This window comes from Serinus canaria, chromosome 3 (assembly GCF_022539315.1).
Source record: "Serinus canaria isolate serCan28SL12 chromosome 3, serCan2020, whole genome shotgun sequence".
Lineage (NCBI taxonomy): Eukaryota > Metazoa > Chordata > Aves > Passeriformes > Fringillidae > Serinus > Serinus canaria.
The window spans coordinates 11,943,879-11,971,408 of NC_066316.1; the positions used below are offsets into that span (position 1 = coordinate 11,943,879).

At 44.1% G+C, this 27,530-nt stretch overlaps 1 protein-coding gene across 1 annotated transcript; it reads left to right on the plus strand.

Moving 5' to 3' along the window:
* The first annotated feature begins 3,525 nt into the window (after nt 1–3,525).
* LOC103819300 (lutropin-choriogonadotropic hormone receptor) lies at nt 3,526–27,044 on the plus strand. The gene is made up of 11 exons (XM_050972944.1): nt 3,526–3,671; nt 11,168–11,239; nt 13,762–13,836; nt 15,469–15,543; nt 16,081–16,155; nt 16,241–16,318; nt 18,835–18,903; nt 19,536–19,610; nt 20,778–20,963; nt 23,430–23,510; nt 25,757–27,044. Exons 1-11 carry the CDS (start codon nt 3,526–3,528, stop codon nt 27,042–27,044), a joined length of 2,220 nt encoding a protein of 739 aa, XP_050828901.1.
* The last annotated feature ends 486 nt before the right edge of the window (nt 27,045–27,530 follow it).

Genomic DNA, 27,530 nt, shown 5'->3' on the forward strand with positions numbered 1-27,530 from the left:
TACAGCAGATGCTGCACTGTGATTTCCCCTCTTGGACTCTGTTAAGGACGTTCAGCTAATCGTAGCACTGTAATTAGCTGTGTGCTGGATCTCAGAAGCAATTCTTTCTGCACAGGAATATTCCACTGGCACCACTTCTCTGAGGAGCTGCAAAAAGGCATGTTAAGGTTAATAAATGGGGAAAGAGAAGGAAAGACAGTGAATTAGAATAACTGGCCTAAAGTGGGTCTGCAATGACTGCAAGTTCTGGGTTGCTTTTGAACAAAGTGGGCTGACAGGTTGCAGCCCTGAGTGAGAACCTTGTACCATCTCCTCCAAGCCAGATATGCCAGTCCTAACTCCATCAACCCCACATTTCAGGTCAGTGGCACATCCAAAGGAGTAAGGACTGTGGGGGTTTTCCTGTTTGCATTTTTTGCCTGTGCAGAGCAAACCTACAACCTACAGCTGCAGCTCTGGCAGCTGTTATCAATCCTGCAATTCCTCTGTGCAGAAGGGCTCACGTACACTTCTTGCACAGTGGCCTTGAGGCAAGGATTCAGGAGTGCACTCCAACATGTATAAAGCAATCCCTGCCTCTGCCAGCACTCGAGCAGAAGAATAACATCAGGCATATCTTTAATTCCCTGTAACTTCAGTGAATCTTCAACCCATGGAACTCCAGCTCCCACTGAAATACTGCCAGAATAAAGGTGGTTCCTTGAACTATAAAATACATACATTGCCATTCACTGTGATGATATAGCCATGTAAGAATGTAGGTGTGAAGCTCTTTGTAGTAGTTTTGTAGTAGTTACAGAGCTGTAGAAGGCTCCTTCATGTATAAACTGCTACTCCTGAATCTATCAGTTTAGGTTAAACACCTAAACACCTCTACATGAATATATGCCCATACTATAGATAATTACTGCTTCATCCTGAATAGATAATAACTCAGCAACAGATGTGCACACAGCATGATTAATGATCATGTCTTTCCACCAGAAATAAAGTTTTTTTTTTTTGCTTACATTTACAATTTAGTTGTGTTAAAAAAATTTGGCATCAAAACATTTTGATATATATATGGGTAACATTTCTCAGTTTCAGGGGGTACTTTCAGGGACCTCATACCCAAACCAGCTTGAGCCAAGCAGCTCTCCTACAGCTGCAGCACACAAAACCACTTTGCCTAACATGGTTCCCTCTCAGCAAGGCCAGTCTGTCCCTACAATTCACCATCACAACCCAAGAGCAAGCCCTGAAAGTCACAGAGGCCACTCAGAGTGCCTTGTCTCCCAGGCAGAGCAGTGCCACCTCTCCTGACAGGGACTCTGCTGAGAAAAGCAGTCACATCCTCAAACACCACACACTGTTCTAACACCCTCGTTAAAAATATCCTCAAAGGCATCTGAGCATCAGGGAAATCCTGCAAACCATCAAAAGTTGGGGTTAGTGGGGGCAAGGAATGACACCTGCCAGGCAAAGAGTGACAGCAGGTGTCACTCAGCCATGCTGCTGCCTCATGCTCTTCCAGGATGACTTGTCAAACAAATTCTTTTTCATTTTTTGGGGGGGTTTGGGTATTCTGTGGACAGGCAACCTGTCCAGCAGAAGGAAGTTTGCTTCTTCACACCAAGTGCACCTGCAGTCAATCAGTAACCAAGTTTCTCCCTGGGACTCAGTGACTTGGCAGAACAATTCTGGAGATGGGACTTTCTTGCTTGCCCTCTGACTGTTTCCTCCCCAAATCAATGTAAGTGGGCACATGTAAATAATGCAAGGGTATAACCAGATTTTTCCTCACTGATTATTCCTCCCATAGGAAACCAAGCTGCAGGAAGCCAGAAACCTGCTTCTGTTCAAGACTGGCAGCTGAGCATCAGGAAAGGGTCAGCAGTGCCACACAGACAGATCTCAAGGCAATTGCAGGTCCTCACAAGGGCACAGCAATTATCCCACGATTGCCAGCTGGCACAGTTCAGTTGATCCCTTGATTTCACAGCCCCATCACTTTCTTTGATTTCAAAGATGATGGGGAGGTGGGGGAAGGAGGAGGAGAGATCAATACCAAGGCACATGCTAGCTGGAATTAGGTAGACCATCCATCAGAATAACCTTGCTGTAGTGTTGGATAAAAGGGTGTGCCAAGCATAGCAGAATAAAGTGAGGGAGCCACCTCATAACCATTCCAAGGTCAGGATAAAAGCTAATGTCACTATCAGCTCAAGTGGAGCAGGTGACACTGAAGGAAGGAGGTTGAGTGGAAGGTAAGGCCCTGGGAAGGGACAGCAAAGCAGGGCTTTTCCACCCTACCCTTCTGTGCAAGATTTGGTTCCAGTTCCTGGTCCAGATGGACACAGGTCATGCTGTTGAGGCCAGTCCAGGGAAGTTCTTAGCAGTTGCTAACTATTCCCCACGACTCAGTCCCTGCTGAGAACACAGGGATGCCCAGAATCACACAGGTCTCACACCTCCTTCCTGTCTCATATTTTATTTCTGAAATGTATAAGGCCTTATTATTTGATTCCATGATTTTAGAGTTGGAAGAATTGTTGTCAGGCAAATCCCATGCAGTGCTGGGTCATTCTCTCCTTGCCTCTGACTTTTCCTGGATACACTTGAAGAGAGGGATAGGATACCCTTATATTTATTTTACAAAACCTGCTCTGGGGAACAATTATCTTTTTGGTGGCTTGCTCCATCACTTGCCATAAATAAGGTCCTGATTTCTAACTAGCTTCTAACTAGATGCTTTCTAGATTCTCAAAGCTTCAGTTGTAGCAATAAACAATAATAACAACAACAACAATAACGATAGTTACGTAGAAAACAGTCCTTTATAAAATGGATGGACCTTTGTGAAGAGAAGTAGTGCTGAGAACATGATTGCTGCTTCCACACAAAGGCTATAATTGATCATAAAGTAACGAGTCACGCACTCAGAGATGCCTCTCCTATCACCCAGCAGGCAAATTACAATCCTTCACCAGCGATACAGCGGCGGTGAGTGGAGCCGTAAAGAGCGTTTGACACGGACATTTGTATCCCAACCCCTTCCATCCTCCCACGAAGCTGCTGTAGCCGCACTAAAAGCATTTACCCCTTTAAGGGAAATGCGGCACATTTTCCTCCAGGCACGAACTCTCAAAGACGTTTACAGCCGGATAAATGGGTGCTTGCAGGGCTCACACCTTTCCCACTAGGAAGGGGGGCACTGGGGAGCTTTCCGCTAGGAACGTGCAGCATCGCTCGTGGTCCCTCCTAGGCAGGACCGTGGGGACCAGAACTTTTCAAAATCCATGGAAACCTTCTGCCAGCCACCTGTAGGCTTTGCAGACAACTTTCCCAGTCAGGGCAGCCGCGGAAGGCTGTTCCCCGAGGGCCGGAGCGAGGCATCCCCATCCCCGCGGAGAGCGGCGGGCGGCGCTCCCGCCCCGGGGCGGGGGGAGGCGGGCGGAGGAGGCGGGGGTGCGGGGCCGCGTCCCGCGGGCTGCGGGCGAGCGGAGGCGAGCGAGAGGCGGCGGGAGGCGAGCGGGGCCGGCCATGGTGCCCTGGCTGCTGCTGCTGCCGCTGCCGCTGCTGTTGGCGGGGCCGGCGGGCGGGCGCTGCCCGCTGCGCTGTGCCTGCACGCACGGAGCCCTGCGCTGCCCGCCGCCAGCCCACGGAGCGCTGCCCGCGCCCGCCCGCGCGTAAGTACCGCGGGCTGCTCCCACAGGGATCGGGACGGGGTTTGGGGGGACCAGGACGGGGGGACTGCGGTGCCTTTCCGCCCGCCGTGCGGGCTTGGAGCATCCCTGGCCGCGCGGAGGTGCGGGACGCGAGGCTGAAGTTTTCAAACTCTCAAAGTTTGAAACGGACGCAGAGTTTTCCCCTTGGGAAGGAGACGAGCATCCTTTCGCGACTTTTTCTCGTCCAGCAGCCTCAGTGACAGAGGAACGGGGTGCAGGTGTCAGGGCTTTCTGTGCTCCGTCGCTGTGGCAGGAGGCATAAACTGCCTTTCCTGTTCCAAAACCAACGCCTTGTAGTGGCATGATTTGATTTAAAGAAACCTGATTAAAATATTGAGAAGTCACCTTAAGCGTTCTGTCAGTTCTGGGGTTTGTTTTTTTCTTTCACAACGCTGTTGGATTTATTGTAACCTCATCTCCCAAAGTTTGTGTGATTAATTTTTCCTGTGTCCTGAAGCATCAACATCCTCTTCTCTGGGCTCATTGCATCTTCTTGAGGTTCAGCCCATTGACAAGTTATTGACTACTTTCTTTTCCCCCTCTCTTAGTAAAAAAGCTGCTGTGAGTTTTGTCAGCTGTTTAGATCTCTACAGGGTGGTGCATCATAACTTTCTGCCTAATGCTTTGCTGGGAATTAGGATTAAATTAAATTTACAAGGCATCATGGGCATTCCTTTTCTCCACTCACACACCATAGTCCAAGCTCATGGTCTAGGAGACCAGACCAAATAATTGATATACATAATTATACAAGTGTTGTGTTGTTTATGGGCTCAGTTACAGTCCTGATCTAAACAATCATGGCGTCAAAATATGGGATTAGAGGAGCAGCCGACAGGATGGTTGCCATTTCCAGGATCCCTTGGTTATCTCTGCATGAATTGAGCTGGGGTTTTCATATTATGACCCTTTTGGTAACAAAGTCTATGTTTTCCATTTTCATCTGACTTGTTTGTAAATTTGACTCGCTCTTGAAATTCCCTAGAGATGATACTAGCCCTGATCTCCTCTTCCCTTTCTCCCTAGCTCAAGAATGAATAGGAGCAAGAAAACCTATTTTGTATTAATCTAGAGCCATGAGAACCATTCCTCCAAAGTCAGAGATTCTAGAAAAATCTGTGCCCTGGATTTGTTCCCTCCCTATTTCCCTTAGCGTGAGAGAAAGCAGAGCCCATGGGAGCAGGAGACTCTCCCATCATGTTTCTTCCCCAGTATTCACAGCACATGCAGAGCACAGTGGATTAAGTGTGTCTATTAGGATGATGCACATCACATCCCAGAGAGGTTATCAAGAGCCCTAAATGTACCTGATTTTATTCTTTCTCTGTTTTGGTTTCATCTTTTATTTCTCCTTTTTCCATCTGGCACCCCAAAAAGAAACCACATCTCCACCTCAGTGATCACGTTAGGACAGATAATGGGTTTATGGCTGCTGCCATTTCTGCCTCACTGGGAGCAACAGGGCTAGGTAATGGACAAAAAGAAGAAAAAAAAGTTCCTTTCTACCTTCAATATAACATTTAATCCTGATGATTGTACATGAAGTCCCACTATTAGGCTGGCTGTAGAAACCAACTTTACAGTCAGAAAAGAGTTCAACCAAGATTTAGTCGATACTCCTACAGAGAAAATATTTACACTTAGAGGTTAAAAAAATCCCTGTCTTTCACAGACATATCCAGCTCCTTCTGCTTCCAGCATGATTTATATTGAACCTGAACCTATACTATTAAAATTTCCACTTCTTTGTATTTTTAATAGAAAGCTTGCATTCATCATTCAATTACAAACCTGTACATATGAATGTAGTTGCTAACCCCATAGGTGTACTTGTATTCTCACTCTTTTGTTTAGTTGTTATTTTACTTTTCTTTCATCTCTTCTTCTGGTTTTCATACAAGTTTCTTCTTACTCATTTAGCTGTTGTCTTCCTCTCTCTCTCTTACTCTTTCCCTTCTCTCTTATTCATACAATTTTTGGAGCTTTGTTAGTGCTGACTGCCTCTCTTCCCATACTCTCCCAGTCCTCCTAGCTCTTTTCTTGCCCTGCACAGATCTGTGCATGAGAGGGAAAGCAAGATAATGTTAATTTTGTCACCTCATAGGCACATCTGTGCCCATGTTCACCAGGGGAATTGCAGCCTTGTGCTTGCAGGTGCATTAATAATTTGGGGGGGAAATGCTGCTTTGGGTTGTTCCAGCACATGTCCTGGGGTGCCCATGTCCTTCCATCAGTGCCAGACCTCAGAAAAGTCCTTCTTAATTGTATAGTCAGTCAAGAAAATAAGCTCCAGTATGTAACTCCAGCTAGATCTGAGTAAAATCTGATGCTGTAATGATCTGTGCTTCCAAATGCATTTTTGATGCTTTGCTATATTCATAGTATATATCCCACAGGGAAATTTCAGCCATTTTTCTTTACCCGAGTTATCCTTGCCATGTGACATTATTGCTAAAAAACTTTTTCAAAATTATTTGGCTTCTGACAGGTTGCAGAGTTATGGGGTTTATACAGGTCCTGAATTGACCATATTTTTTCTCAAGTTCCTGTTGTTAGTTTGGACATTGCACAAACACTATAGAGCCTCCATTATTCAGACACCTTTGAATGCCCTTTGGCTACAGCAGCTGCATGTCCTCCTAGTCTCAGAAGGAAAACAATCTTTAATACACTATTACGTTTTGCAACAAAACATTATTTTTCTTCTTTTGAAATCTCATATGTACTTTTAGGGTCTTAAGCAAAGTCTAGTTTCATAGGCACCCAACTCCAACTGTGCAGCAATGGGCATTGGATAACTTAACATATTTTTGCCCCTTCAAAAATTTCATTTCATGGTGAGGTTCACTTTGCTGTACCTGAATGTGTGCTCTTGTGTGAAGAGCTTCTGCAGCTGGGTGAGTGACATGTAATTAGGCACCAAATTACAAAATATCAAATACAAAACTTTGTGGGAAAAGCCTGAAGAAGTAGACAGTTCTATCATGTCTTCATTGGGGGCATATTTGCCTGTTTGAGACTGTCAAAAGAATTCAGTTTCAGGGACAAAGTGTCTTTCATAGGAGATTATATGACCCATCATCACCTAGTGAAAAATGCTGTTTGGATGTTTGTGTGATAACACAGTTCACATTTCAGGTAGGTAATTCCCAGTATGCAGGGCTTTAAAAATCAAGGCCAACCCTTTACACTGGCCCCCAGAAGCTGATACAAATCCTAGGAAAATAGTGGGTTTTCAGCCATAGTTTCAATCAATATTCCTAATCCTCCCAAGTTCAAGGATGCAACAGATTCAAATGCTTGCCAAGAGTCTACCTTATGCATTCTCATTTTGGGCATTAAAAATACAAGTAATGCTATAAAATAGACATATTAAAATATAACAACCAATCCAGCTACAACAACTCACTCACACCTCTTGCTATTGAGCCTGTGCTTTTTATGTTGTAATTTGCATATTATTATTATTATTAATAATAATAATAAGAAGAAGAATAATCTGTTCAACTAAACATTTTTTGCAAAAGGTCACTTCCGTAACACAGCAATTTCCTCCAGTGGTGTGAGTGGGCTTTGACTCCTTCTCAGCAGGACTGAAGTGGTCCTGAGCTCTTGGGGCATCCAGAGCTCTCAAAAGCTTTTCTTGGAGGTCGAGTCCATGTGGTGGCAGTTCCTGTCTTTCCAAATGCTCCTGGATAGCCTTACATACATTTAGCTTGGCCATTTCAAACCTTATTGCCTAGAATTACATTCCTTGAAAACCAGTCTTGGTAAGATAGAAATGCCAAGGGCTGCTGAATGCCAGGAAGTCTGGCTCCACTTCTTTCTGTCTCTTTCCAAGGATGAGAAGTCCTGCAATTCTGTGGAGCTGCAGTATCATCAGTGCTGAATGACAGCAATAAGTACAACCACACAAGTCATAATGTATTAGATATGAAAGAAACTTTACAGATTTTCTTAAAAGTGCAAATATTTATCCTTTAACAAAAGTCTTCAAAACAGTGCAGGTGACTTGTATGAAAGATGGGTGCCTCCCTCCTTTCATGAGCTACAGAAGTCAGGCCAGCAGTGTGGGCATGTTAGATGTATAGAAGCTTTGTAGCTTTGTAAAAACATTTTTTTGTCAAAAGCGGAATGGCCATATCTGAGTTTCACAATCTGAGTGCTGTCAGAAAGAAATCTGAACAGGCCACCCCACCAAAGACAGAGCAGACGAGACATCTGCAAACAGAGAGCAACAGCCTCACTTCCACAACTCCTGGTCCGCAGGGGGGACTTCAACCACAGCGGGACATAAGCAATCCAAGAGGTTCCTGGAATCCTTTGAGGATAACTTCTGTCTCCAAGTGACAGAGGAGCCAAAAGGAAGAGGTGCAGTGCTCTCACCAACAAGGAGGGGCTGGTGGGGAATGTGCAGCCCAAGGGCAGCCTTGGCTGCCAGGACCATAAATGAGTTTGAGGACCTCAGGACAGCGAGGAGGGCACACAGCAAACTCATCACCCCTGACTGCAGCAGCCTTTGGTCTTTTCAGGCACCTGCTTGGCAGAGCCCCAGGGGATAAAGCCCTGGAGGAAAAAAGGGCCCAAGAAAGCTCCAGATCAGCTCCAAGCTCAGGAGTGATACATCCCAAGAAAGAGGAAGTCAGGCAAATTACCAGGAGGCCTGCATGGATGAACAAGGAACTCTTGGACAAACTCAAACACAAAAAGGAGGGAAGAAGGTGGAAGCAGGTACAGGTAGCCTGGGAGGAGCACAGAAAAATTAAGCAGACGGGATCAGGTTAGGAAAGCTGACACCCTGATGGAATTAAGAAAAGAGGAAACATGACCCCCATTATTACAGAGGGAAATAAGGAATACCCAAAGAAATACATGCCACTCAGTCTCACCTTCATGCCTGGCAAGATCCTGGAGCAGATCCTCCTGGAAGTCATGCAAAGGCACATGGAAGCTAAGGAGGTGATTGGTGACAGCCAATGTGGCTTCATTAAGGGCAAGTCTTATGCCTGACAAATTGAGTGGCCTTCTAGGATGGCGTGACTGCCGTGGTGGATGATGAAAAGCCACTGACATCATCTACCTGGACTTGGGCAAAGCATTTGGCACTGGTCTGCATGGCATCCTTGTGTTAAAACTGGAGAGAGATGGGTTTGATGGGTGGCTAAGGAGTTGGCTGGGTGGTTGCACTCAGAGCTGGTCAGTGTTGAGTGGAGAGGTGACAAGTGACACTCTCAGGGGTCATACTGGGACCAGCTCTGATTTACACCTTTGTGGGCAGCGTGGTTGGTGGGACAGAGCTCATTGTCAGCAGGTTTGGGGATGGCCCCGAGCTGTGTGGTGGGATCAGCACTCGGGAGGGGAGGGGGGACCTTGAGAGGTGGGAGATGCTGGAGACCTTGAGGCACTGCAAACCTCATGGAGGTCAGCAAGGCCAAGTGCAAGGCCCTGCTTATGGGCCAGGGCAATCCCAAGTGCAAATACAGGCTGAGACCAGCCCTGGGAGGGATTTGGGGGTGCTGGTGGAGGAGAGGTTGGAAATGAGCCATCAATGTGTGCTGGCAGCCCAGAAAGCCAGTGGTATTTTGGGCTGCATCCAGAGCAGCACAGGCAGCATGGACAGGGGAGGGGATTCTCCCCTTTACTCCTCTCTTGTGGGAACCCACCTGCAGAGCTGCACCCAGCTCGAGGGCTTCCAGCACAGGAAGGATGTGGACCCACTGGAACGAGTCCAGAGGAGGCCACAAAAATGCTCCGTGGGCTGGATCACCTCTCCTGAAGAGACAGGCTGAGAGAGCTGGGGGTGTTCAGTAAATACTCACAGAATCACAGAATGGTTTGGGTGGGAAAGGACCTTGAAGATCACCACCTGTCACCCCAAGCCATCACCATTACAACCAGCATGTCACAGGGAGGCTGTAGGCTCATGGCCTGATGTACTTGAAAGCCAGGATTTGGTTTTATTTTTTGCACCTTCAGTCACATTTCCATTTCCTTTGTTCCTGAGCTGATGGTGCAGTTATAGGGTTATAGAGCAGGAATTTCTCAGCTTCTACTTTTTGCTTCTTCCTGAAGTTCTTGTCCTTTGGGCTCAGAGTGTTAAAACCTACAGCAGATTACTTCTACCTGTCTCTGCCCTTCAGGGAAAAAAGGTTCAAGCTGCATGACTTAGTTTCATTCCTGATTTAGCCAAACTTCACACAGAGCAAAACATGCCAGCATCAATCTGGAGACAGGTATGACCCAATCACAATGGAATGACAAATATAAATATCCTTGTTAGGTAGGGAAACATTGTTATTCCCAGTATACTAACAGGGAGACAAGGTCCAAGGGAGCTAAATTATTTGCCTCAAATCATACAGACTTTTTGGAACATAGCTAGGAAGTGACTTCCAGGCTCTTTGGTACATCTAGATTTGTAACCCCTAGACACAGTATGCAAGACAGTCTGCCTTTCTAATGTGTAGGCATGACATGTTTTTAAATATATATATATATAAAACTTTATGAACATTTAACATAAATATTGCCAATAATAAACATATTTCTTCATATAAAGGATTATGATAACAATGAAAAAAAAGCAGGTTTATGTGAATAGCACAAAAACATTTCAGTCAAAAAGCCTTGAGGGGGTGAGTTTAGGGATGGGAAACAAATGTCTCTGATATTTGTCATTCTAAAGCAAAATGGAGCAATTATCTGTTTTCACAGAGATAACATTTTGAAATATGTTAAATATTTTCCTATGTCTGTTATCAGGGAGAGTGTGGTCATGGATAGATAAATTGGCTGGTAAAAGTACTGTGGTTCAGATATGCAGAATGGTAAAATGTGACTCTGCCTCCCACATCATTGTTAATTTCTCAGTCAGAGAAACTGAAAAATTAAAATCCACACTTGCTTTGAATCAACTAACCACCCTGATGCAATTTATTTTGAAAAAGAATTCCATTATACCAGCCTGGTTGAAGTTCTTCTACACTTTGTGCACAGCCACATTCAAGATGCCACACTGCAACATTACAGGGATATTGCTGGCAGGAGAACATGGTGCAGCCAACACAAAGACACTGTTTTAATAGAGAAAGCTTTATATGAAAGCCACTTCTTCTGAGGATCTAACTTTAAATAGCCTGTAGCTTCCTTTAACAGTGAATGTAGCAGCCTACTTTCATCAGGCTATAAATTTACTTAATAGGTTATGATTACTATTGATCTGGTGGTGATTACTCTCAAATTTATGCTGTTGAGGAACTGACCCAATATCTTTTGAATTCCATTTAACTGAGATCAATGCCAAATGGATCAGGCCCCAGAGGTACAGAGAACTTTGGGAAAAATAAGGTGGCTTTATGTTGTATTGGTTTTCTCCCTACCATAATGGTACAATGATAAATAAGAAAACCCCATGCCTTACAACCCTTTCCTCCCTCTCTTCTTTTTTTTTTTTTCAGATCATTTACTCATCTCCCTGTAAAAGTAATCCCATCACATGCATTTGAAGGACTTCAAGATGCCTTCATCATGTAAGTTCTCAATATTTTCCATAGGTTTTTCTTAATTTCTTACAAAAATCATCCTTTTATAATAATATAAAAATGCTAATACACTCTATTGATGAAATAAAACCACAGGGGAAGGACAAACATAGCATTCCTTCTCATGTAAACAGTACACAAAAGATCCTTTGAAAATGTGTGATTTTTAACAGCTGTTTAGAGATCAAACAATGAAACATTAATCATGTCAGAGAGAACTGGATACAGCTTAGTAACTGATGAGAGGAGCATTTGATTAGCAGAAGAGATAGATTTTTATCATCAAACATTACCTCTGCAATGACAGCCATGGCACATTATGCATTTATAGAAGACCCAAATAAGACATTTCTTCAGCATTTTGTGAGAGATAAGCTTGGCAGGGCATCAGTAGGACTGAGCCCTTTCTTTGATCTTTCAGCTTGCAAGTGCTGTAATTTTGCTCACAGGGTCTGTGCTGCTTCTTGACCCCCAGCATTGTACCTATTTTCCATCAAGGATTCAGACCATAAGGCTCTTCTCACCCCTCCTGCCCTCATTTCTGCCGTTATTCCAGCTGAAATGCCATGCTTGAGTCTCCATTATTTTTTATTTTTTATTTTGTCTGCATTGAGTGGCCTCTAAAGGACAAAGTTGATGACACAGCAGTGCAGTGAAGAGCAGGGGAATGACCTCCCACAGAACTTAAGCAGCAGCACAGAAGATGTTGCTTTTTCAAGGTGCACTTTTTGTGCTTCTCTGCTGCACGTATCCAACAGCAATACAGTATTAAAGCAGAATCCAGTGGTGCTGCATTCTTGCATCCACTTGCATCTGAATGTTTAATGAGAGCTTAATCATTTTCACACTGGAGACCAACTTAAATCTACAAAATTTCTCCTACCTGTATGCTAGAGGCTACACTTTCTCAAACTGTACCCATGTCATATTCTCCATAAAGAATGCTTTGTTCTTGGACATCATCCCTTCCATAACAGAAATTTAATTGATCTTTTTGTGTGCCTTTAATGAATCTCTCCAAATTTATTGTGTGGAAATCAATGTATTTTTTCTGAAGTTAGTTTGTAGAACACTTCATCATTGTATTGATATTTAGTGCTGCTTTGAAAAATGCATATTTTATAATTATAAATCTCTGAATAAGCTATTTGGCAACACATCACTCTCTGAAAGAGGATAAATTATTCTCGTGCTATAAGTCATTGCAACATATGTAAATAGAAAAACTGTGGCTCACAGGGAGGATCCCGTGGAAGAACCGTGTTTCAGACCCCAAAAATGTTCTGTGAGCAGGCACTGATCCCTCCCAGCCTGTGAATCTCTGAGGATTAGGTGCCCAGCAAGCCATTTATTCTACATCCATCTTTTATTTATAAGTAACCAATGCAATACCAAAAATAACATTCTCACTGAATTATGATGATGAAAAAATCTTTGATAATTCTTTAAGAAACACATACACAGTAACTGTGGGATTTCTAGTGTGCATCCCCCTTTGCCACTACAAATGAATACAGAATTTATTCTGGTCTAAGGCATTTTGTATCACCAATAGAGTTGTCTTCTCATAATTGCAGTTGAATTAAGCTAACACTCAGGACTGTGACAATACTGACTGATGGTGTAAACACATTCCAGTTGTTTGGAAAATGTTTTTTTTTTCTTGAGAGTGTATTATCTTGGGTTTGTGTGCCCTTCTAGCCAATTCTGTTGAGAAATTTTGAAGATCTTTCCCTTATATATGCATCAATGTATACTATTTACTTTCAGGACTCAGTTTTGCATAGCCACTTAGATCTTAACCTAACAAACATTTAACAAGCATCTAATAAATTGGTTTTGTTTTTCTGTGTCAGTATTGATTAATCTTGAGTACACATGTGGAACAGGAGCATCTGTACATCACAATCCCAGAGTGCCACCAAATACAGCCACGTTTGTCTGTGTCAGGATGAAAAGAGCCACTTCCTTTCAGTCTGCAAACATGTAATGAAAATGGCATTTAAACCCAAACATTGCTCAGGAAGTGTGCTGAATGCATATCTGTGTGTTCCTACATCTGTGGATGAGATGACCATAGTTCTGACTTGATGATAACATTTGAAGCACCATGGGCGTTATCCATGTCCTCACCCCACAAATAAATTCACTAAGCAGAACCAACGGTGGGAGGGAGGAAGAGGCTCCTGAGGCTTGGGCTCACTCTGCTTACATTAGTTCTGGCCCTCAGACTCCAGCTTACCTGCCATTTACTGAGGAAATGGAAATTGGCTCTTACAGTGGCACTTATTCCTAAGGGCTGGCTTTCCCTCTGGCCAAGACAGAAAAGGGCTGGTCCTTCTCAAACCCCACGGGCACCGCCTGCCAGGATGTCTGAGGTGAGGCACGGACAAGACTGACAGGAGGGGCTGAACAAGGGTTCACAAAAGAATGAAACGCAAAGTGGAAAGCCAATTTCTGGGGGTCTTTTCTGGTAATGTGTTGCTTTGTGTCTGCTGTTTTCATTGTAGTGAAATCTCTCAGAGCGACTCCCTGGAGAGAATCGAAGCGAGCGCCTTTGACAGCCTTCCCTCCTTGTCTGAAATGTGAGCACCAGTTCAAAAAAGGCACCCACGTTGTGGTTTTGGATCACTGAGGACTAAACAGGCTGCAGAGAAGTATTCCTGGACCAAATCTGTCTCTGTTACTGTGATTGGCTTAGATTGAGATCTGTGATGAGAACCATTTCTCTCCAAAGTCCTGTATAAAACAGTGAGCACCCTGTAGGGCCTGGCCAGGAGATGTAGCTCATGCAGAGACATCCCTGCACAGTTCCACTGCTTTCAGTGAGCTCAGTGGCAGGAGGGGAGCTCTGGCACTGTCGGGTTTTCCAAGTGGGGAAATAATTTGAGATGACAACAGATGAGAAAAATCTTTCTTTTTGACGATGCAGTTTTCCAAGCCCTACATTATTTAAATGCAGCTGCTTAGTATGCAGAGCTCTTCTGTGGAGCACTAAAATATTACTCAAACAGAACACGCACTGATTTTAAACTTGACCTCCATAGCACAGGCATCTGAGAGAGAGAGTTAAAAGCAACGAGTAGGAGAATGCTCTGAAATATTTAGTGAAATTGGAAACTCTAAATCTGATTCAATATCTCATTACTGCCTTTTTCGCACAGCATGGCCAGTGAGTGGCTGAAAATTGGGCAACTGAGGACAAATTCATCTCTTTTTTCTTTCATATCTGAACATCACTGAAGCCAGTCACTCACATAAGCAAGGGAAACAGATCAGTCAACCTCTGACTGAGTCCAACTTCCTCTAGAATCAGTGGTGTGCTCAGGGAAGGAATGAAAAGGGTTTGACCCCACGGATTCACCTGCAGTTTATGGATAGCTTGTCTTATGCCTGTCTTCCAAAACCCAAAAGCTAAGCAAGGCCATTGAAGAGCTATAGGAAGCTGGCAAAAAAACCTCCTTGAATCTTGAGAGCTGTGCAGGGCTCACATTGCAAGGGCTTGAAGTCCCAAGCTGCACTCAAGTCCACATTCAATGGATGATCAAGGTAATGAGTTCAATGGCATCCTTGAATTTCAACTTTTCCTCCCATTTCATATTTTGTATTTTGTAAGTCATGGGCTGGGAGGGAGCTGGGCTTCAGTTATTGGCCTTTAGGGCAAACAGAGATAGTTCAGCTGCTGGAAGTGCTCCTTGATTAAGAGATCTGCCTGTTTTTTGGGGAACCACTAGCAAACAGGACTTCTTACACATTTCTCTCCTGGTTTCTGCTGATCCACTTCTACTGCTCTAAGGAAGTCCATGGAGCTCCTAAGAGGTTAAACTCTGAGGAACTGCCTTTCCTGGCTAGGAAGAGCACCAGTAATGTAATGGAAATGAGGGATTATTTGAAGGGATCTGATTGTGGAGCAAGGACCAGGCACACTCACACCCTCAGCTCCAGGTTGGCCCCACATCCAAGCCCAAAATGCTAACTCCACCAGTGACCAGGACATCCAAGCCAGACCAGCTCAGAGAACCATGAGAATTCAGGCAGTGAATTCTTTTGTTGGCTGCCTAAAAATTGCAGGCTGTTTTTATTACCAACAGTGCCTCAAAATGCACCCAGTAGCACATTTGCAGGCTTTTTTCTGATAAAGTAAATTGCAAGCAAAACTCAGGGCCCTCCCAAATCTATACTGATTGTAATACTGAAATATTTTTCCCTCACTGCAGATTAATCCTGAACACAAAAAATCTGTTGCACATTGAGGACGGAGCGTTCAGAAATCTTCCAAGGCTAAAATACTTGTAAGAAAGAGCTCTATTCCTTTTCTCTTTGCTCTATTTATTCTTTTCTCCAAAGGAGTCGACAAATCAAATTAAGGAGCGTAAGGAAAAAGGTTTTTCATGCATTTCAGTATCCTGGAGGTTTGTAGATTGTTTACAACAGCTTTAACCTGGAGTTAGCCAGTAGTGAGGCCTTTCAGTGTACAAGGACAGGGCAGTGATGGACAAAACAGAAGTCTGCAAAGTAGTTCTGATAAGTGCTCATTTCTAGAATAAAGCTTGCAGACTAACAGAGTACAAAACAGAAGATGTAACTAAAATCTCTCCCTCATGCTTAAGGTAGTGAGAACATATGCTGCTCCTCTAGGACACTGCTTGAGAATTCTGAAAACTTGATTTTTACAGACCTTACAAATACCTTTGGAGCCTACTTAAAAAATTAGATTTGTCAGTCACTTTTTAAAGCACTGCTAAACTTACACCTACCAGGTCAGCTTCTTGTTGCATCCACTCTTGGTAATATTTTCTTCTACAAATAGAAATTATGCTTTTCTCTAGGAGCATTTGTAACACTGGAATAAGACAATTTCCAGACCTGACACAGATCTTCTCAATGGAAGCTCATTTTATTTTGTAAGTAGAGACCCATGCTAACCCAGCTGTGTTTTCCATCTTGTTCCTGAGACTGACAAAAACTCCTTTTTCTTTCCTTCCAAAGGGAGCTTTGTGATAACTTGCGTATGACAATTATACCACAAAATGCTTTCCAAGGGATGAACAATGAATCACTGACACTGTGAGTAAAATAATCCTAGCTCCAGCTCCTTCTGTGAGCATAACACTTCTGCTTGAGGAAAGTGGGTTGACTTCATGAAAATCTTGACATTAAGCCCCATAAAAAATAAATATGTATTGTGTGTTGAATTTTAAATGCCTAAGAAACACAGGGATGTTCTTCAAGATGAAGAACAGAGTTTTATCCAAAAAATAACTTCATTTAGGAAAGAAAATAGGACCAGGGATCTAAAACTTCATCTTCCATGCAATGTTGTTTTTAAAAATACCATCACCAGGATATAAACTACAAAAACTGCACTGGAGGCCAAAGTCTCTGTTCTTACCTCAGGGATGTAGTTTCTTGAAACAGTGCTTTCAGGACCAAGCAGTCTGAGGGATCTGATCTTCAGCCGCACAGGGCTCCTCCAAAAAGGGTGGATGGAGACAGAAAAGAAATTGGTACAAACTATGGATGCTGCTTCTTACCCTGATTTCTTTTGCCTCAGCTTACTTTCCTATAAGATCCCTGTAAGTCTCCACAGCCAAGACTTTCCTTTTAGCCAGCAGTGGGTTCATTGTTTCAGCCCCCTTCAAGGTGGGTGGGTTTGATGCTATGAGAAGCCCCACCTGAGGAAGGCAGAAAGCCAAGGTGCAATGTCCTCTGCTAGCACAGCAAGAACTCTGTATGAATTTCACAGCTCACTTGGCTTCAGGAAAACTTCCACAAAGTAGTGCTGGAAGAGGAGAAATCACAAGCTGGGCCTCTTGGCAGGATGTGGCCACTTGGTGTGGTAACCACAAGCCCAGCCCTTGGAGGCCAGGATCCAGGTCACATCCAGCTGGAGCCCTGCCCAAAACTGCTCAGGTATTTGCACCTGCTAAGGAGCTGTGCACATGAGCAAGAACTGCAGCTGATGGGCTCTTCATCAGGCTGAAGTGCTAGCATGACAGTAATTTTGACCCAGATTTTATGTATTGACCAATACCTTCTAGAAATGAGAGAGGAACTGGACATAAATGTGACTGAATGCTACTCCTACACAATGCTAAAGAGGAGCAATTGCTTGGATTAGTGCATCATTTCATCTTATGAGCCTCTTTCCTCCCAGCAAGTTCTCAAAATAACTCCAGAAAAATTATTATTCTGCTAATGGTGCAAGAAAATGAACATAAAAGAGATGGAGAAAGGTGCTTAAAGTCTTTACTGTAACCCTAAAGTGTATTAAATGGGAGGGAGTCTAAGTCAGGAAACAGCCAACAGTCATTTTTCTCCCATCCTTTTGTGATTGGGAGCTCACCACAAGAAGAAAAGAAGTATCTTATCAGCAGCTTCCTAATTGCAGAGCTATGTGTTAACTCCACCCCATGTTGTTAGCTGTAATTAGGGGGAGTAATTCCTCCTGCTACAGCATGGTCTGGTGAAACACAAGTAATCCATGGAGGTGTAAAGTCACCCTGCAGTCACACTTTGCACTGCAAATAGCTAATTTAGCCTTTCCAGCAGTTAATGTTTCTTGTGGATTGGGAAATTGATCCCACATATTGTCATGGTCTTTAAGGCTATTTCTAATTTCAGCGTTGTGCTGAGGTAGATACCATCTATCAAGTGGAGCCAGGAGCTCCCCACACTTGAGCACTTGGGAGCAGGTTTCATAGGGCCAGTTTGTGCTATCCCAAAAGCAAGTGGAAAAGCAACAAAAATGTTGTTTAATTCATAAACAGTTCCAAGTTTTCTAATAGGGCTTAATATTAAAGAAAAAGTAATAAATAAAAGTGACTGTGTTGAATTTCTATTGGATACATTAACTTAATATCACAAATGGACATTAATAGACCCATAGGTGTCATCTCCTACTGAAGGAAAAGAGGTGGACCTGAGGTGTAGCTGAGCTCAGGCTTTGGGTGTCTGGCCCCAGAGGGGGGAGTCAGGAAGCAGGGTGGCATCCAGTGTCCCTGTGCAGTGCAGGGGACAGCAAGGCTCCCACGGAACCAATCAAGCCTGGCAGCAGCACCTTGGAGAAGCTGATAACTCACTGCCTGCTGGATGATGCACAGCTCACTCCTGCCTCTCTGCAAAGCTGTCCCTTGGCAGATTTGTCCATCTGCAATCCAGGAGCTCCCTCCAGGCTTTACAGTTGCTTTCCACCTGCCACCTCTCTAAGCCTTGCAGCCTTCCATCTGCACCCGCTGACACCACCAAACCCAGGTCTCCCAGGTTGTTGTCTGTGTGCCAGGAGCTCACCTGGACTAATGTCTTGTTTCTGGATCTCAGCCCCAGGTAGGCACAGGAAAGCCCCTCAGCAGGGGGAGGATCTGTACCTCAGCAGAAGTTCTCTTCAGCAGCTAAACAGGAAGGAGCTTAGAGAATTTAAACCACACCTTTCTTAATTTAAGAGCTATAGTTACCTTCATTCTTTCTATAAGCAGAGCCTCTGATCATTAAAATGAATGCAGCACCAAGGTTTGAAACTTGTAGTACAAAACTTCACCTCACCTTTTCCAAATCTTTTTCCCTTATGTTTATTCAATCTCCAGCAAGTTGTATAAAAATGGATTTGAAGATATCCACAGCCATGCCTTCAACGGGACCAAGCTGAATCAATTGTGAGTATGCTATCCCTCCTCTGTAATTTACACAGTAAATAAGAATTTAAATAGTCAGAGGCTCTTCCTTCAGTTTAACTGGCTGTGTCTTCTGTTTTCCAATACCCGTGAGAAAACTGCATCTTTCAGTGTCATTGTCACTCTGTCATCAATCCTGCAGATCTCACTGCTTTCCCTGAAACAACATCCCTTAAAACAGTACAGCTTTTGTGAGAAAAACTCGTAATTTTTAAGAAAATTTCATAAATTAGTGTAGAACTTGAAACAGTAGCCCAGACTAATCTACAGTTTATGTCTGGAAACATCAATAGTTTTTAATCACTCTCACACACTGGGGGACTAGTGTGTTGTTTGGGCAAAATGTATATTTGCTACTGTAGTGAAAGAAGCAGCCTGGTTGTCCTGGTTTAAGTCAGAAGAATTTGGAATTTATCACATTTAAGTGTAGATGATAATGATCTGATGGCATTAGAGGAAGTAAAGGTAACATGGGAAATACAAGCACTCCCCAGCCAGGCAGTGCAGCAACCACTACTGTGGTGGGAGAAAGAATTGAAACAAGTGTGAAAAAGAAACCAAAAAAGAGATTTTTAAAACACAGATGTAAAGAGATTTCGCTTTTGGTTCCCCAGAATCCTGAAGGACAACAAGAACCTCAGGCGGATACACAACGATGCCCTGAGAGGGGCCACAGGGCCAGATGTCCTGTAAGTATCCACAGCTCCATGGCCTGAGTGTCCTGTGGGAGCTGCACTGTGCCACCAGGGCTGTGTCACCACAGCAAACACAGGCTTCGAGTCTGGAAGGAGATTTGATCTCTCACCCTCTGTGTACAAAGTGGAGACATGGCAAGGAGATGCCACGAAATCAGAGAGTGAAAGGAGTTTGCACAACACATATCAGTTCTAGTGTTGGCATTGATCTCCACCTCTTAGATATTTTGGTTTTTGCTCTGTTTGTGTCAGATCCTCCTGGTCCTGTATCTCATATTCTGACATTGTAAACCTGTCCTTTGGTAGGATGGACATGTTTGGGCAATAAATAAGTTTAGAACTTGTTTATAAAAGTGAACCAGTTGATTGCACGCTGTAAGCTCATGCTGAATAAAGCTCGTTATTATCATGTCCATGATTTATTAATCAAGGACTTACTGGAGAGCTGCCCTGGCAATAAAACACAGTGTGCTTCTGTAAATAGCACTTGTGTTGCACATGCCTTTTTTGTGCCTTTATTGGTGCTTTATGGAACATGGCATTACTGACATCACTTTCAGAATTGTTTTTCCTTTTTTTCCTTTGTTTAATGTCCTGACTCTGAAAATCTTTAGTCACTGATAGACTTTCTTCACACAAACAGCCCCTCTGAAGCTACTGTAAGCCAAACTGCTTACGTTTGTGTTGGCAAGAATGACAGATTCTTTTGAGGATTTAATTAAAAGCCATTTAATTAACTCACCTAGAACAGCCCTTCAGAGCCAAGCAGAGAGTGAGGAGGGTGTCCTACCTGTCAGCTGGCTGGAGAATCACTATTGCCCATCTTCTTCTCTCCATGTCTCTGGCTTAAAGAGGCATCCCTCATTCCATACATGAATTTCAAGTGGAAAGGTCAGGACACAGCCCCTGGAGTGGTGGGTTTCAGTTTCCCAGGGACCAAGGGAGCTCCTTGCCTGGCTGGAGCTGCTGAGCCACAGAAAGGCTCTTACTCCTCTGCTCTGTAGTTTCACAGACCATGTCTCTGAGCTGGGCATCAGGTGCTGAAGCAGCTTTGTAGATCTGAACCTTTGTGAAAAAAACTGCTGCTGTTACCTACTGTCATGTTTTGGTGGTGTTTTTGTAGGGATGAAAATAAAAGTGAATGCTCTCTTTGTTTTGCAGGGATGTTTCTTCAACAGCGCTGGAGTCCCTGCCTACTTATGGGCTTGAGGCCATTCAGGTCTTGAATGCAACCTCATCTTACTCATTAAAGAGGCTGCCACCACTGGATAAATTCAGCAGTCTTCTGGAAGCTGTCCTAACATATCCCAGCCACTGCTGTGCTTTTCGAAATCTAAGGACAGAAAGGTAAGTCCAAATAGCACATTATGGTACTGCAGTGCTTCAGAAGTTCCAAAATGCCAATTCTGCTTTATTCAGCTCACATGGTTTGATTATCTTTATTCCAGTTACAGGGAAGCTGTGGTGCATCACAAGGCCTTGCAGGAAACAGCAGATCTCTGCTAAGGCCAGGAAAATTATGTCCATTTATTTTAGAGCAGAAATGGATCCCCTGTGCCCCGGATCTGCCAGCAGAAATGTTATTCTAAATTTCTTTAAAGCTTACATTTTTCTTGGTATCTCAATTAAAAGCCTACTGGCATACAGAAAACAAACTTTTATCAATAGCACATTGCCCTAATTAAAAATAAAATGAAACCCCTGTAGCCTTTAGCTTAATTAATACAGGTGATATGATGACATAGTAGAAAGGGCAAGCTTTCAATTACCCACCAAAATTTCATGCCTGCCACAAGCCTACAGAGAGGTTACATGGTTTAGTTCCAACCATTTCAAGCAATAGACAGTATTGTTCTCCCCACAACTGGAAACCGTGGCACAGGGAGAGCTTTGCATCCCCAGACTTGGGGCAGTTAACCCAAGGCAGCTGGAGCTCATCCTTCACCATTTATGTTTCAAAGAAACCAAGCCCCAGTTGGCTCCAGGCAGCCAAAACTACCCCAGATGGGTTTGAGCCATGGAGGTGCCTTGTTTCTCATCCATCTCAAATGAAGGCCACAGCAATGACTGAGCAAGCAGTTGTGGGAGGCCTGATCAGTGTCACCCCCTGCCTTCACTTCAGGGATGTCTTGGAAAGGCAGGAGTACTTTCCAATTCTTTAGGGTAATATTGGGGGTTAACCTGTTCTTTCTCTGCCTACCCCATTTTACTAAGGAGTCCTTGATTCTGCATGAACAGAACAAAGATTCTACTGTAAGCATTTCCATTGCTAATGAACTGATTCTGTCACAGATCACATCTCTTGAGTGTATTAAATGCAGGAGCAACTCTGGCAGAGAAAAAGAGGTATTTATTCTGATAAAGATAACTACATTTCTGATGCCCTATTATTTTTGGGGTGCTTGACTTTGAAGCATGGACATGGTCTATAAAAACAGATGTGCCTTAGTAAGTCACTTTCTTATATTTATATTAAGTGACTGTTTTCTTAGTAAATTGCTGGGGAGGAAATCCCATGCAAGTCAGGGAATTACTGCTCCACTGCCAGGGGCATCAGCAATGAGATGAGACAAAGACATTTCCATTCACACTGGTAGAGTACCTGGTTGCTACTTTCAAAGCCTCAAACCCAGAGATTTTTGCCAAATGTATCACCTTTCAACTTGTACTCCTCAAACTGCTTTACTTCAAGCATGCAAAGTCTCCCTCTGGATCCCAGACAGCTTTTAAAACAGGGTCACCTGGGGAAGGTTCACCACAAGCACCAGCATGGGCTTGGGGCTAAACTGCTGGAAAACAGCTCTGCAGAGGACCCAGGGACCTGTCCCTGAGCCAGCAGTGTGTCCTTGTGTCCAAGAAGGCCAATGGTGCATTAGAAACTGCACTGCCAGCAGGTCAGGGAGGTGATCCTGCCCCTCTGCTCAGCCCTGCTGAGGCACATCTGGAGTGCTGTGTCCAGTTCTGGGATCCTCAGGATGAGAGAGACATGGAGCTCCTGGAGCAGGCTAGTAAGGTGGTGAAGGGTCTGGAGAACCCCCCTTATGAGGAAAGGCTGAGGGAGCTGGGGCTGTTCAGCCCCAAGGAGAGAGGACTGAGGGAACCTCATCAATGTCTGTCAGTATCTGAAGGGAGGGTGTCAACGGGATGGACCAGGTTCTGCTCAGTGGTGCTGGGCAATGGGACAAGAGACAATGGGCAGGAACTGATGCACAGAAGTTCCATCTGAATATGAGGAAGAACTTCCTTCTGTGCAGGTAGCCAAGCACTGGAACAGGTCGCATGGAGAGGGTGTGGAGTCTCCCTCACTGGGGATATTCCAGAACTGTCTGGAATGTGCTCTAGGATGACACAGGGAGGTTGGACCAGATGGCCCACCATGGTCCCTTCCAACCTGACCCATTCTGGGGTTCTGTATCAGGCCAGTTTCCCAGCAGCTGTCAACAGGCACTTCTCCAAAAGCCAGCCTAACTGCTTCCATTCATCCTGGTGGAGAATCTGGCCCACTTCAATACAATATTTCAAAACACATCATTTAATTCAAGTTCAATTTATTTCACTATTAAAAAAAATACATCTTATACAATAACCAAGCTGAAAAACCATCCTTACACACCTTACACATCCTGACACTGCCTATTTTCACAGCATTTGAAGTCTTCTCCTTCCCACTTCCAGATGTCTGCAGGAACATTTGTGCTGCCTTGAGGCCAGCACTGGCTTACCTTACGTGTCTCTGAAGATCACTTGCAGAGAAGACAAGGCTTTGGCCAAAATCCAGCCTGAAACTTAACTTTCTTCTCATCCTTCTTGCAGACAGAATTTGTTGTTTTCCATTTTTGACAACTTCTCCAAGGAGTGTGAAAGCACCATGAGGAAACCGACTAACGAAATGCTGTAAGTACCTCTCTGCATAGAGATGATGGAAGCAGCAAATACAGACCTCCTCCCCTTTCTGCTGTTCCCATGTTTTTTACTAAGCAGGTCTTTGCCTGCCAATTCAGTCATCCCTACAAGTTGCACAGTGGTAATTTTACTATCATTAAACCAAGATTTGAATTAACAAAAGGAAAGGGGAATAAAAAAACCCTCATGATTTCACAAGTTTTCTCGTTCCTGTTTGTCTTCTGAATTCTGAAAGGATTTCAAAATTATGATTAAATATTTACAGAAGTTAGTGGCCTGCATGGAGATTTTCCATTCCCTGAAATAGATGCTGTTATTGGTGTGACTCAAAGAAGAGTATTATTGTTAACTTTTTATTTTTTGCCTATGGAAAGAATAATTCAAACTCTGCATATCAATAGTTTTCCATGGTAGATGGAGTCCCTGAGCTAGAAGTGTGATGACCCCATGCCAGTGGTTTACTCCATCTAAACATGTCTTTTTATATCATCCCAGTTTTGCCTGACAGTGTTCAGTGTGACAATGAGAAAGGCTAATACCAAAACTGTTGTGTTGGCTGTGCTGGATGGCACAGGCTCTAACCCAGCTTTTAAGGGAGAAGTTTAAAGATTTGCTATTCTTCATCCCTCTGCAGCTACATGGGAGACCTTGGGACTTCTTAGCAGCCCTGACGTGGCGTCAAAGCATTCTAAAGTCTAGAAGAAACAAGGTTATGGTCACAAAATCCCAATAAATACAGCTGAAATGTGATTGATTCATTGGGATAATTACTTCCTTGGACATTATCTTGTTTTCTGGTTGGTGAGGCCTACACTTGCCATTTGGTTTTATCTGTCTGCTTGTTTTGGATTAGCATCTGTTGCACTCCTGCTGTGCATTAAATAGTCTGCCCAGCCTATTGGCTCCTGAAGCTTTTTGCTTTGGCAAATCCCAATCCCAGCAATTCTCCCAGCAATGAGCAGGAATTATAATAAGCAAGTGAAAATAAGGTTATGGTTCACGGCTTAATGCCTACAGAACCACAGCAGAAATCATCTGAAAGTTCTGAATTCTTAATAGTAAAAAAAAAAATAAAACCCACAAAAATCCAGCTTCCCCATAGCAGCACATTCATACAGCTTCTCAGAAAATCACAATCATTTTTATAAGCAAATAGAGTCAAATTGGTTCCCTGCTCTTCCAGTTTGAGCCAGGCAAGTAAATGCAAGACATTGGGCAGTTTTCCGTATACAGAGAGAAGTAAGGATAACGAGTTTGGTACATTATTTGCCCCACAGGAATAGCTGAAAAGCAGCTCAGTTTCATCTACCAGTTAAGACCCTGCTCCAGAAATATCATTTAATGGACATGCTTCAGTAGATGTGGAAGCTTAAGCATGTATTTAAATTACCCTAAAGCTACCAGTTTTCTCAGGAGTTGTCCTCAATAGAAATATTTTCGAGGTCTCACACTGCAGACTGAGTGTTTGCCCACCAAACACTCCCAGTCAGGATGATTGGGAAGATGGGAAATGGGCACCTGTTATGGCAGAAAAGTGCCAGAAAGACAGTTTGCTTTTAACACATTTCTTCTTTGGCAGGCTTATCACCACACTCTTGATGACCTAAAAATTTTAGAAGCCTATCTTAAAAACCTTCATTTTTTATCAGGCATTAGGTTCAGCCTAAATTTAATAAATTCCTAGCTATCAGTGTGATTTAGTTAACCAAGCACTTCTACTCCTTGCCCTATAATACTGCGAACAGCAAATTCCTCAGCACCTCCCAAGCCATACATAGTCTCAGGAATTTGTTTGCTAAATGCCTTTCCTAAGGGGAGCAAAGTGCCCAGTTAAAATCCATAGGTTATTTTAGTATGGCTTCTACAACTGCCTGTGAAACCTCTGTGAAACCTCTGTAATCCATCAGCACATGGGGTTGCTGTAGCATGGACTGCAGCCAACCAGCAGCATGAGAACCATGGCTCCTCCACAGAGCAGTAGAAGTGAAGTACTTACAAATAAGCAAGTTGAATAAGAGAGCATTTCTGTGGATTTGACTGTGACCCCCGCTGCTCTCCAAGGCTGCTTCCCAAACACAAAGCATCCTTACAAGGCTTCATTATTTGTAAACACCCTGTAGAAACACATGGAGGAAGTCACTGTTTAAGAACAACTGTTATCTGTTGTCTTTTGCAAAAGAATGCGAGTGGCATGTAACAAATAACTCACTTCTGTTTGGGGGGTGGTTTTTTCATAGTTACAGCGATGATTCCAACAACACATTGCTGTGGTCAGGGGAGAGGAAGATTCACCCCCTTGCAACAGACTATGAGAGTTCTCCCTATAGCTACTCAACCATTTTCGACGACAGCGAGATGGTCGGCTTTGACTTTGAGTATGACTTCTGTCAGCCTAAAGTCCTCAGGTGCACTCCGGAACCAGATGCCTTCAATCCCTGCGAAGACATCCTGGGCTACAGCTTCCTCAGGGTGCTGATCTGGTTCATAAACATCCTCGCCATCGTCGGCAATTTCACCGTGCTCCTCGTTCTCCTGACCAGCCACTACAAGCTCACCGTCCCTCGCTTCCTCATGTGCAACCTCTCCTTCGCCGACTTCTGCATGGGGCTGTACCTGCTGCTCATCGCCTCCGTGGACGCCCAGACCAGCGGGCAGTACTACAACCACGCCATCGACTGGCAGACGGGCGGCGGCTGCAGCACGGCCGGCTTCTTCACGGTGTTTGCCAGCGAGCTGTCGGTGTACACGCTGACGGTGATCACCCTGGAGCGCTGGCACACCATCACCTACGCCATGCAGCTGGACCGCAAGCTGCGCCTGCGCCACGCCGTGCCCATCATGCTCGGGGGCTGGCTCTTCTCCCTCGGGATAGCCCTGCTGCCTCTCTTTGGGGTCAGCAGCTACATGAAGGTCAGCATCTGTTTGCCCATGGATATCGAAACGGGCTTGTCCCAAGCCTACATCCTGCTGATCTTGGTGCTCAATGTTGTGGCCTTCATTGTCATTTGCGCTTGCTACATCAAGATTTACATCGCTGTGCAGAACCCAGAGCTGGTAGCCGCCAATAAAGACACCAAGGTCGCCAAGAGAATGGCAATACTGATCTTCACGGATTTCACCTGCATGGCCCCCATCTCCTTCTTTGCCATATCCGCTGCCTTCAAAGTTCCTCTCATCACAGTGACCAACTCCAAGATCCTGCTGGTTTTATTTTACCCTGTCAACTCCTGCGCAAACCCCTTCCTCTACGCCATTTTCACCAAAGCGTTTCGGAGGGATTTCTTCCTGCTGATGAGTAAGCTTGGTTGCTGCAAGAGCCGAGCAGAGCTCTACAGGATGAACTATTTCTCTGCCTATAACTCCAACTGCAAGAATGGCGGCGCAGCCACAGCCCCCACCAAAGCCTCCCAAGCATTCCTGCTCTTGTCAGCCTTAGAGAAGCCCTATCCTGCTCCACGGGACAAGACATCTCTCAAGGAAAATTTACCCAGAGTGCCAAGTTACCCTTTGCAAGGCCAGTTGTGATTATCTTAGTGACTAGGGATTGTTTTACAGTGTCTTGAACATTTCATAATAAATAAAAATGCCAGTCAGTAATTCTTATGCAACATAACTCTTCTGACATTCAAAGTGGTGTTTTCCCTTCTCTTCCTTTGTGATGCTAGGTGTGGAAGGTGGCTATTAGGCAAAACTTTTCTGTGTGGGGAACCAGAAGAGCCCAGGAATAGTCAAGTTGCTCTTGAAGCTAACAGTTACTGCAGTGATTGCAGCCTGGCTTCTTTTTCTCCAGATCTGCTTCCCTGGAGTATTTAAAGCCTGTTTGCTACCTTTCATGGCTTCTTTTCTCATTCCTATCAGCTGTGCTGGCATTGTTGGTTTACAGAAAGAGGCACTAAACTAGATGCCTCCATTTCATCAACAGAAACTTCCATTTACACAGCCACCTACACACAGTTAAAGATGAGCATTCAAGCAACAGGCTGTAAAGATGTCACCAAGGAGGAAAGTTTA